Source organism: Leptodactylus fuscus, chromosome 6, assembly GCF_031893055.1.
Source record: "Leptodactylus fuscus isolate aLepFus1 chromosome 6, aLepFus1.hap2, whole genome shotgun sequence".
Lineage (NCBI taxonomy): Eukaryota > Metazoa > Chordata > Amphibia > Anura > Leptodactylidae > Leptodactylus > Leptodactylus fuscus.
Window position 1 is genome coordinate 21,524,676 of NC_134270.1, and position 11,314 is coordinate 21,535,989.

At 46.0% G+C, this 11,314-nt stretch overlaps 1 protein-coding gene across 1 annotated transcript; it reads right to left on the reverse strand.

Moving 5' to 3' along the window:
• Positions 1-5,302: 5,302 nt before the first annotated feature.
• CRTAP (cartilage associated protein) lies at positions 5,303-6,940 on the reverse strand. Its single transcript, XM_075279517.1, has one exon. The coding sequence runs from the start codon at positions 6,647-6,649 to the stop codon at positions 5,429-5,431; it is 1,221 nt and encodes a 406-aa protein (XP_075135618.1). The 5' UTR covers positions 6,650-6,940; the 3' UTR covers positions 5,303-5,428.
• Between the last annotated feature and the right edge of the window lie 4,374 nt (positions 6,941-11,314).

Sequence of the window (11,314 nt, forward strand, 5' to 3'; positions counted from 1 at the left end):
TGCAAATTGTCTATGTTGACTCCTGAAGCCACGTTTTGGGACATGCTTGTCTGACATTGGTGACATGTTTTGGTTTGAACTTTTACTGCCTATAAATAACTTTGTAAAACTTCTGAAGCCAGATTCCTTTAGGACTTTGTCATGGTTAGCATTGTGGTATCAATGTAGGTGGCTGCTGATCTGAGGGCTGCGTTATCCTGCTGTATCTACATGGACACCTACAGAACCCAAACACTATGGAGACAATCTCCACCAGAACTGTTCATCTCTGACCATCAGAGAGAGCAGGAATAGAAATGTAGTCAGATCTAAACTAACACGATCGAGCATCGCAGAGGCCATAGTAGAGCCACCAGAAGAAGCTTTCGAGAAGAAGAAACTAAAAAATGTTCTAGAGAACTGATGTCAAGAACTGAATAAAGACTCAATGTAAAGGTGGAAGGAAAAGGAAAGCGGAGACAATCACTAGATTCTGGAAGATTTACCAGCAGAGGAGCAGTAGTCACTCTCAGTTTCTGGTCCGGCACATCCCAGTACAATGTGAGATGTTCAGACCTGGTTTCCTTCCTGCAGGGCCTGGAACTTTGCAGAAATCACTTTTATATGTGGAAGAGAAGAGCCGGACTGAGGGAAGGATCACAAAGATCTCCTCAGTGTAAGTGATCATGTATGATGAGTGTACCCACCTGCCTGACATACGGGGCTTGGCGTCTCCATAGACTATCTGGTGGGATAGTGGTCCTTCCTGGCGCTCCCCACATCCTTCCTTCTATATCTCTAACACAGAAAGGATAGCTGCTTGAGATTCAGGGCATGTTCACATGTGGCAAATATGCTCTGGATTTTCTGTTTCATAGTGAATTTAACCTTTTATACGGGATGAAATCTGATGAATTCTGTAGTAAGGTCCATGACTAAAGGCACATGTAACACAGGCAGACTTTGCCATTAGAGATGAGTGAATACTATTCGAAACTCCCATTTCAAATAGCACGCACCCATAGGAATGAATGTACACAGCCGGCACACAGGGGGTTAACCGGCTGGCCGCCGGCAAAGTCTGCGTGCCGGCCGCTTCCATTCATTCCTATGGCTGTTTCGAATAGTACTCGCTCATCTCTATTTGCCATGAATCCAGGAGTTGCTATGGATTTCCAATGTTAAATTTCTTCATATTCTAAAGGTTCCCATAGCAGTGTTATATGCGCACTATGTAGCAGTATTATATGACCACTAGATGGCAGTATTCTACAAGAACTGTATGCAGCATTTTACTATATGGCAATATTATGCAAGCATGATGTGGCAGTATTATACAAGTACTATGTTGCAGTACTATATAAGAACTATATGGCAGTATTATACAAGTACTATATTGCATTGTATCAGCACTATGTGGCAGTATTATATGGGCACTATATACAAGCACTGTATGGTGACTAATATGGAGTAGCTAATATTCTGCATTTCCCTCCTTTGCACGAACTTTCAATCAACTCTTTGACATTATAAACCAAGATGCAATTGACTTGTCCTATAAGACTGTAAAAAAAATCTTAAGTAAGTTGATCTAATATTACAAATCTATAAACCAAGTATAGGACAAGGGCCCCTGCAATCTTCTGTTCTACCATAACTACTACAACTCCCAGCATGCCCTGTTGGCCATTGTTACATGCCCCAGCAGCAGCCGAGCTGTCCATACATATTATGTCTGACTAATACAAGTCTCTGCCACATGGGGGCAGTCACGTCTTGGCTTTTAGAACAAAAACCTTATACAAATACTGTGAATTGGTGCAAGTCAGAGCTGTTGCACTATCATGTGGAATATATATACAGTATATGTATAGTATACCTACTCATCAATGGCTATCCTATAATGCAGAACGTCTGATAATCCGGTGACTACCTGAATTAAAGGGATTACATAAAAGTAAAAATGTAGATTTAAAAATAAATAAGACATTAGATACAAGCAGTAACTAATGGGGTGAATACTTTTGCAGTGCCCATGGACTATGTCAGAAACCTGCACAGTCTCATCACTGCCCACTGTCCATCTCATTGAACTGGGAAACAGGATAGAGGAAATAGAACGTCAGAATGACAGTAAGCACTGACACGTATACCATTGCACCCCTAATGGTAGATGTGGGTGAGGTGTAAGCACCCGTCATTTACACGATTTATATATCAGGGGGTGTCGACATTTTGGTGATAACCTCTATACACAAAGCATTGGCTGCCATTGGTGATAGCTGAGCTGTATGTAGACTGTACACTAAGGACATGGCGGACACCTCGGACACCTGAGGCTGACACTCGGATTTGTGCTGCACACTCAATGTAGCTAATATACATGTGACAACCGCCACGATGGGAGTGATAGTGTGACCACCTCTATTGTATGTGTGTGTGATATTTGCACAGCTGTGATGTGGCAAGACCATGGACAAAGCTGTGACTTGTCACAACCCTCCATGAAACCTGTAGGGTCAGTAAAGCATCTGCTGCGGGGATGATGGGCTATCTGCTGCTGCGGGGACAGTCTTCTTAAAGGAGAATTCCATTGGAGCGATAGCTAGGACATAATATTAATGGGGGTCCCTGAGTTGAGTTCCCATTAGACCCCATGCACACTGGGTAATCTGGGTTGGAAAATCCAGTCTGTACATCGTTGGATTTCCAAGTCCAAACCCAGTCAGGAGCCCGGACCCTTAGACCATAGTGATCTATAGTGGTGGGAGTCGCGGACTCCATATTAGATACTCCCAGCATTATAGATCAGGCTCTGGTCTGATCTGCTCTCCTGACTGGGATTGGATAGCGAAATACAAATATGGACTGAATTTTCTGGTTTCGGTTATCCCATGTGCACAGGGCCTTAAAGGGGTTTTCGAAGAATTGGACCAACCCCAGTTCAGGCCTGTGGAGGTGTAAAATAAAAAAATAAAGCACATTCAGCTCCATTGTTTGCAACCGGCGTCCATTTGGTCTTGTGCCACTGCCTTGATGCCTGAAGTCCTCAGCCTCATGTGACCACTGCGACCAATCAACAGTCTCGTCACTGGAGAGGGACTGATGACATCACTCACATACGTTCCATTTCCTTGCCAGTGACCACTGAGGCTACTGATTGGTCTCATTGGTCACGTTAAGCTGAGGTGAGGACTTCCAGCATCAAGGCACTGGTGCCAGACTGAACGGTGAGGCGAGTACACTTCATTTTTTTTTTTTTTTTTGTCAATCCCTGACATCCCCTTTAAGTTAGCTCCTCTTCTTTGTTCAGAATTCTGCCGCAGCAATTCCTCTGCAGGGCCCACCCCAAATTAAAGTTAATAGTGGTCATCTGATTATTAGGGTGGGTGGGCTGAACATCTGGGGGTTACTATGGTTATTTGTTTATGGGTGACAACCAATATGGCTGCTCCTACTGGAATTGTCATTCACCTTCCCAGTTTCGGTTAAGGCGATATTGTCACTTCTTAGGGAGAGACCACCATGTAGGTGTGTGGAGTCTTATAAAGCCATTTTCGCTCCACTGTGGGGGATTGTGGGAAGAATATGCAAATATGTTTCCCAGGATAAGGAAACACTGCCTCAGTATGCTGTCCTCTATGGGAAGCTCCCTTGAACATCATGCCCGACTTTTCAACAAGCCTTTAATCAATGATGTGGGATTTTGCCAAGTCAGTATCATCCCAACTGTGGACGGCCGTTTCGATCTGATTGGATCTCATCAGCACAGTCTAGGGAGAACTGACTTGGCAGAGGTGAGAGACTTCTAGACCAGATTAAGGGGATAGTGTCACTCCTTAGAGAGAGACCACCAATAGAGGGCAGCATACTGAGGAAGTGTTTCCATATTTACTTCCCAGTTTCCTGAATGATCATCCTGCTTCACATACAGCAAAGTTAGAATGGGGGTTTTATTGTTGTATGTCAGGAGTCTGGGAAAGCTGGGTGGAAAACACAATACTACTGCCAAGATGCCTGTTACTCAGCACAAAAGAAAATCTGTATCATTGTTATATATTGTTGTGGGAATTCTGGGTGGGAACTACACAATGCACTTCTATAGCAGCCATACTGGTTGTCACTCAGCTTTCCCAGACCCCTGAAAAGTAAATGTACCCAGCCTAATCATTCTACTACAAAAATTGCTCATATAGCCGTATCACAATGAAGTGTTAGGGTAACTTCACACGGGGTTTATTGGTCAGGATTTTGAGGCCGTATTCGCCTCAAAATCCTGACCAAAAAGACGGCTCCCATTGAAATCAAGGTGCTCATTCTTCAGGCCGTTTCGTATCGCGATTCAGCCTGAAGACACTCCCTCCTCCAGACTAGGCTCATTCATTGGGCCTACTCCAGAGCAGAGTGCGCGGCTGAATGCCGGTGTACTGCGGTTACCCGGCTTTTGGATTGGAACCTGTGGCGGAGGCCGCCTCAGGTTCCGATCCAAAAAACCCTGTGTGAACTTACCCTTATTACTGAAAGGGAAGGCGGGAATCTACAAACATGGAGCGTCTCTTACACTAGGATAAGGAATCCTCTGGGCTCCGCCTCCACGGGATAATATCACCCGTCCTGTCTCCTATATCTCATGATGTAACTTATATCTCCAATCTATCCACTTATAGAACCAATGCATCTAAAAATAAAATGGAGGCAATTCTGCAAAATGGCTTCAATAAAAATCCACCATTTTGTGATCACAGCTCCTGTGCAGATTTATGTGTGTCTATAGTAACAGACTATCAGCTCACCCTCTGTAGTCTGACCCAAAGTCATGCTCGCTTCCATCTGTCCTTCATTCTTACTATTGGTAGAATACGGCAATATAACCAGAAGATCTGACTACAGAAGATCCGACTACAGAAGATCTGACTACACAGGGTTCATTGTGTAGTCTGTAGAGATGAGTGAGTACTGTCGAATAGCACGCACCCATAGGAATGAATGGACGCTGCCGGCACACAGGGGGTTAAGCAGCAGGACGCCGACCTCAGCGTGCCGGCTGCATCCATTCATTCCTATGGGTGCGTGCTATTCGACAGTACTCACTCATCTCTAGTAGTCTGTTATCATGGAGACATAAAGTCTTTAGAGGAACTGTAGACACAAAATGGAGGACGTCATAAAGCTTTTATACACAGAAGGAAATACCTGATTATTACACTTCATTTTCTGATAGAAATACTTGAGTATTGGTGGTCCGGGCCCTGAGCCCCCTGACTGGGGTTAGTGACATCACTGCACTTGGCGATGGTCAACCAAACGACTCTTCACTGACTGTGTTTTATGGAGTTTTATTCCCAGAAAACACCATGAAAGCACCACATGAAACATATTACACCTGCAGGATGTTACTTAAGAAAGGTCTCAAGAACTGTTCAAAGTCACCTCTGAAAAAAAATTGGTCTCAAAAATTTTCATCTAAAAGTTCATCCAGATATTCCACCACGTCGCCTTCATCATCATCTACGATATTTTGCAGGGCGAATTCATACAGCTCCTTCTGCTTGGTTGTGATGTTGTAAAAGAGGGCCGCCTCCGGCCTTGGCTTGAAGTTTTCTTCTGACAGTCCCCACTTCTCCATGTGGTATTGGTAGTAGACCATGTTTTGCTTCATAACATCATCATCTGGGTCAAATAGCAAGTAGCTGGCCACGCAAGGAGCGGCGTTCCGAACGTCATTGAGTTTGTAGTAAGCAAACTGTAGGTAGTGGTACATTGTGGCCACAAACTTTTGTACCACATAGCCTCCAATGACCGGCGTAAGGGAATTCTCACAGTTCAATTTACACTTGAGGATCTCAATGTAGTGGTCGGCCACCGACTGATAAAAGTCTTTAAAATCTTTGACCTCCCGAGAGCCTTCGCAGACTGAGATACATTCCTGGAATGCCTTGAAGAAGTCAGGTAGGGCCAATTCCATGTCAGAAATGGAGGTTCTCCAGTTCTCTCCATTGTAGGCCCTCACGGCTCTGATGAACAAGGTTTCATAGGTCTTGGTTTCCAGATCTTGGATGTGGGACTCTGATTCGGGCATACTCTTGTAGTAGGCCATATTTCTCTTCATCATCTCATCTTCGGGGTGCAGAAGGAGAAACGTGTGGGCGGCAGCAATGGCTTTCGGCAAATTGTTCGTCTTAAAATAGGCGTATTGTAAAAACTTATATGGCTCCCGGGTCTGGAATTCCTCCATGGTTTCTCGGCTGGGTTGTGATTGTCGAAAAGCGGGCAGACCTTGTTTGCATCGTTTCAGACACTGGGCCCTCATGAAAACATCTCCAAACACCTTCAATTCAGGGAAGCCACTGAAGCGACCAAGGTTTCCGGTCTCATCCTTGGTGGTCCCACCTTCTGCACGTGGACTGTTGTCTATCTGTGCCGTACTGCAGTTAAGGTTACAGAAAGCCTCGCTGTCCCTCAGAAGCCTGTACAACCTGAGACTTATCTCCAGGTAGTTGACCGTCTCGGGCCAGTTCTCATTGCTGTACTGGTCCAGTCCATACTTGTATGCACTCTCAAGGGGCATCAGCTCGTCCCGGGGGTAACTCCTGAAACTGTAACGCTCATACTGAGCATTGACTGAGACCATGAAGACAAGGAGCAGCGTGCAGCCAAGATTCCGGATCATGATGAAGCCAACTTAGTGTAGAAATTTATGACCCAACTTTTTGCATGAACAGAACTGGAGAAACGTCTTAAGGTCTTGAAGATCTCTCAGTCATAGCAATGTGTCCAACCTGACCAGTAAAGATAAAAAACTCACAGTTGTTCCTGAGGGTCCAGTCTGTCCCGCAAGGTTCTTAAGTCATTCCTGGTCCCCCAAGATTCCTCAGCACTTGGATGCATGGAGTGGTCGGGGTCCGTGCGCTTCTCCCATAGGCTGCAGATGTTCTCCAGACCAGGGCTGATCCTTCTCTGTCAGGGCACAGTACCACGTAGCACATGGAGGAGGGGGCTGGAGGAAGTTTCTGAAAGTTTCTCCTGTTGCAGCAGGCGGAGATCTTGGGAAGGAATGTGAAGCATCACAGAGTCACACTCCCATTGGCAGGAAAATAAAAGCCCCCCCCCTCTTTACTTTTTAAAAAAGCTTTATTTAGCGCTTTGCTACTTGCAAAGGAAATAGATTTTACACATGCTGCAAAGTTGGAGATTGTTCAGGACTTTAGCGCTATAGACCCCCCCCCCCTCCTGCTGTGAGGCCTAAGGCTCATGTATTCAGCAGCCCCCTGGTGGGTGGGAGGTGTAGTCACTGCAAGGCTGCCACATAGACAGAAGCCGGTGTAGTAAGAGGGGAGGGGGCGCAGGGTCTGCCAGGGGATTCTCTCTATATATTCAGTCTATTATGTGCAAGACTGTCTGCTGAACTGTGTATCTAATCCTATCCTGTGTGATACTGTCTGCTGAACTGTGTATCTAATCCTATCCTGTGTGATACTGTCTGCTGAGCAGTGTATCTAATCCTATCATGTGTGATACTGTCTGCTGAGCTGTGTATCTAATCCTATCCTGTGTGATACTGTCTGCTGAGCTGTGTATCTAATCCTATCCTGTGTGATACTGTCTGCTGAGCAGTGTATCTAATCCTATCATGTGTGATACTGTCTGCTGAGCTGTGTATCTAATCCTATCATGTGTGATACTGACTGCTGAGCTGTGTATGTAATCCTATCATGTGTGATACTGTCTGCTGAGCTGTGTATCTAATCCTATCATGTGTGATACTATCTGCTGAGCTGTGTATCTAATCCTATCATGTGTGATACTGTCTGCTGAGCTGTGTATCTAATCCCATCATGTGTGATACTGTCTGCTGAGCTGTGTATCTAATCCTATCATGTGTGATACTGTCTGCTGAGCAGTGTATCTAATCCTATCATGTGTGATACTGTCTGCTGAGCTGTGTATCTAATCCTATCATGTGTGATACTGACTGCTGAGCTGTGTATCTAATCCTATCATGTGTGATACTGTCTGCTGAGCTGTGTATCTAATCCTATCCTGTGTGATACTGTCTGCTGAGCTGTGTATCTAATCCTATCATGTGTGATACTGTCTGCTGAGCTGTGTATCTAATCCTATCATGTGTGACATTGTCTGCTGAGCTGTGTATCTAATCCTATCATGTGTGATACTGTCTGCTGAGCTGTGTATCTAATCCTATCATGTGTGATACTGTCTGCTGAGCTGTGTATCTAATCCCATCATGTGATACTGTCTGCTGAGCTGTGTATCTAATCCTATCATGTGTGATACTGTCTGCTGAGCAGTGTATCTAATCCTATCATGTGTGATACTGTCTGCTGAGCTGTGTATCTAATCCTATCATGTGTGACACTGTCTGCTGAGCTGTGTATCTAATCCTATCCTGTGTGATACTGACTGCTGAGCTGTGTATCTAATCCTATCATGTGTGACACTGTCTGCTGAGCTGTGTATCTAATGCTGTGATACTGTCTGCTGAGCTGTATCTAATCCTCTCATGTGTGATACTGTCCTTACTGATATGTCCGCATGTCGCATACGTCTGGTATCTGCGTTATTGATGCCCATTCATTACAATGTGTTTATTTAGCCTTTTTTCGTGGCTGCATTACACCAGTGACATCTGTGGGGCTGTGAAAAAAAATGGATGACGTCTATTAGACATTATTAGATAAAAAAAGTATTGATCTGCTTTGCACAGACATTGAACAGGGACAGCAAACCAGCCGCGAAAATCAGTGCGGCGCTGTCTATGAAAAGTACAGACCACGGATATGGATGTGTGAATGAGGCCTTACTATATACAGGTGTGGACTGGCCTACCACTGCTCTGGCCATAGGCAGTCACTATATGCGGTGTTATATACTGTTTGCTGTGTTAGAACCGTTTTCTTTTTCAGGTGCTGCTGTATATATGTATTTGTAATGGTGGGCTGTTTGGGTTTCATGGTCGGCATGTGGGCCAGAGACGATGGGGGAAAATTCATCAATCCCTCTAGGCCAGTATTCTGGTGCACATTTGGCGCAAGGCCCTTCCTTGTACCAAAGATATCCTGAAGACCCCATCACATTGGACAAAAGTGGGCGGAGCAGGGTGGGGATTAGGGTGGGGATTAGGGGGGGGCAGGGTGGGGATTAGGGTGGGGATTAGGGGGGGCAGGGTGGGGATTAGGGTGGGGATTAGGGTGGGGGGGGGCAGGGTGGGGATTAGGGTGGGGGGGGCAGGGTGGGGATTAGGGTGGGGGGGCAGGGTGGGGATTAGGGTGGGGGGGGGCAGGGGGGGGATCTGGGGGGGGCAGGGGGGGGATCTGGGTGGGCCAAGGCAGGTACAAGATTATCATTTTGGATGCAGGGATGTCCAGCAGATTTATGGAGAGACTGCAGTCTTTTCATGAATCTCCCGTTCCTGCACCAGCCGGGGCCTTTATTAAGATTGACCAAAAAATGGGTAGCCACGACTGAATGCTGGTGCACTGTACTCAGCTCTGGATTAGTCCACTGAATGAGCCTAGTCGGGAGGGAGTGTCTTCAGGCCAAATTGCGAGGCGAATTGGCCTGATGAATGAACATGTCAGAACCAGCTCCCGGAAAAAAGAACTGAGCGGCTCCCGATGATTTCAATGGGAGACGTCTTTTTGGTCAGGATTTTGCTGATACGGCCTCAAAATCCTGACCTAAAAAATTTAGTGCGAACTTACCCTAAATAAATGTGTCCCAATACGTGAGGCAGCTTTGTGTGGCTGTACGAGTTGTGACGTGGCTGAAGTACAAGTGTCAGGTTTGGCCGTGATAAACTAAGGCCTTATTCACACAACAGTGTTGTGGACCTTTAAGAAGCAGTGAGAGTGAATGAGAGTATTCACATGTCCGGTTTTGGACCACACGGCCTTCGTTACGGTCATTGGGTTCCTTTTTATTGACTGTCCAAATGGATGAGCATAAAAAACGGATCAGTAGAAACCACTGAATGAAATGAAATCTATCGGACAAAAGGAAACGGAATAGATGTAACATGGATGCTCCACCCCACGCCCATTTTACATGTCATGTGAGGCCTGTTCCTGCTGTCTTTAGGACACATAGAGACGTTTCATACACCAGTCTTAATAATGGCGTAGACAGCCGCTTCATACATCTGACACACACCCCTGCGCCAGAACGAAGGTCTGTGCCAGGCAAGAACGGGTGAGGATTTCCATTGTAACAGAAAACACGAGTTGTAATAAATATGTCGGCTCCCCTTGGTTCCCATTCCTCCCATCTTTGACAATGAGGTTAGTGAGGTACAGAACGGGGGTTGTGGTGCACATTTTGTACATCATGTTGTTCACCACAATAACTGGTCATGTGACCACCCCAGGCACATTTTGGTGTTCCATTTCCGGGAGGGGGGAAACAGAACGTCTTCTATTCTAAACCCCCACACCATCATACTTACCTGTCTTCCAGTCCAGACCTTCTGAGCATGGGACATCCCTACTTCTGGGCCAGTAGCCAGCACCCCGGGTCTATTGCGCAGGCGTGGGCGGCTAGCAGACGTCAAGAGGAGGTGCCGGACGTCCAGAAGAAGTGACGTCCTGTGCTCAGGAAACAGGTAAGTATAATGGGGTGGAGAGGGGGGGGGTTGAGTTAGGTAGGACGGGCTAGTAATAGGAAAACAGGGATGGGGTTGTCAGTGAGACTGGGAGGGGGAAGGAGACAGGAAGGGAGAGAGGGAGGTGGTGTGATTCAGCTTAGAGTGAAGCCCAAGGCATCATGGTATTTGTAGGAAAACGCCAAACAGGAAAATGCCGATGTAAACAAATGCAAAGATGCCAGGAGCTCCCAGAGAGACCCAGACATCACTGAAAACACCGCTATTTGGGTGCACTTATTAACCCATTAATGACACTAACAGACCTTTTGAAAAAATGATTTTTTTGCACAGAAAACCCCTTTAGTCTAAGGCCCCACGGGCCAGAAACGCTGCGCTAAAAGGGGCACCAGCCTTACCCTACAATGCCATTACTAAGGACTTCCGGGGAGGTTTAGGAGCACATCAATCCTGCTCTGGAGGGAACATCCTGGATCTTGAATGGCTCTTTGGACCCTGGCCGAACAACAGGTGACATCACGCAGTGACATCATCGCAGTCCTATCTGTTCCTCCACATAACTCAATCTTTTGAAGAACTTAAGAAGAGAATCTGAGTGTAACCAAGTTGATGGGTTGTCAGATGACTGGACCATCTGCTTCCATGAATATCTAGATGACTATGTGGTGTCTCTCCATCCAAAACTGACTGGATATAATCGGACCTATATGCTGATCT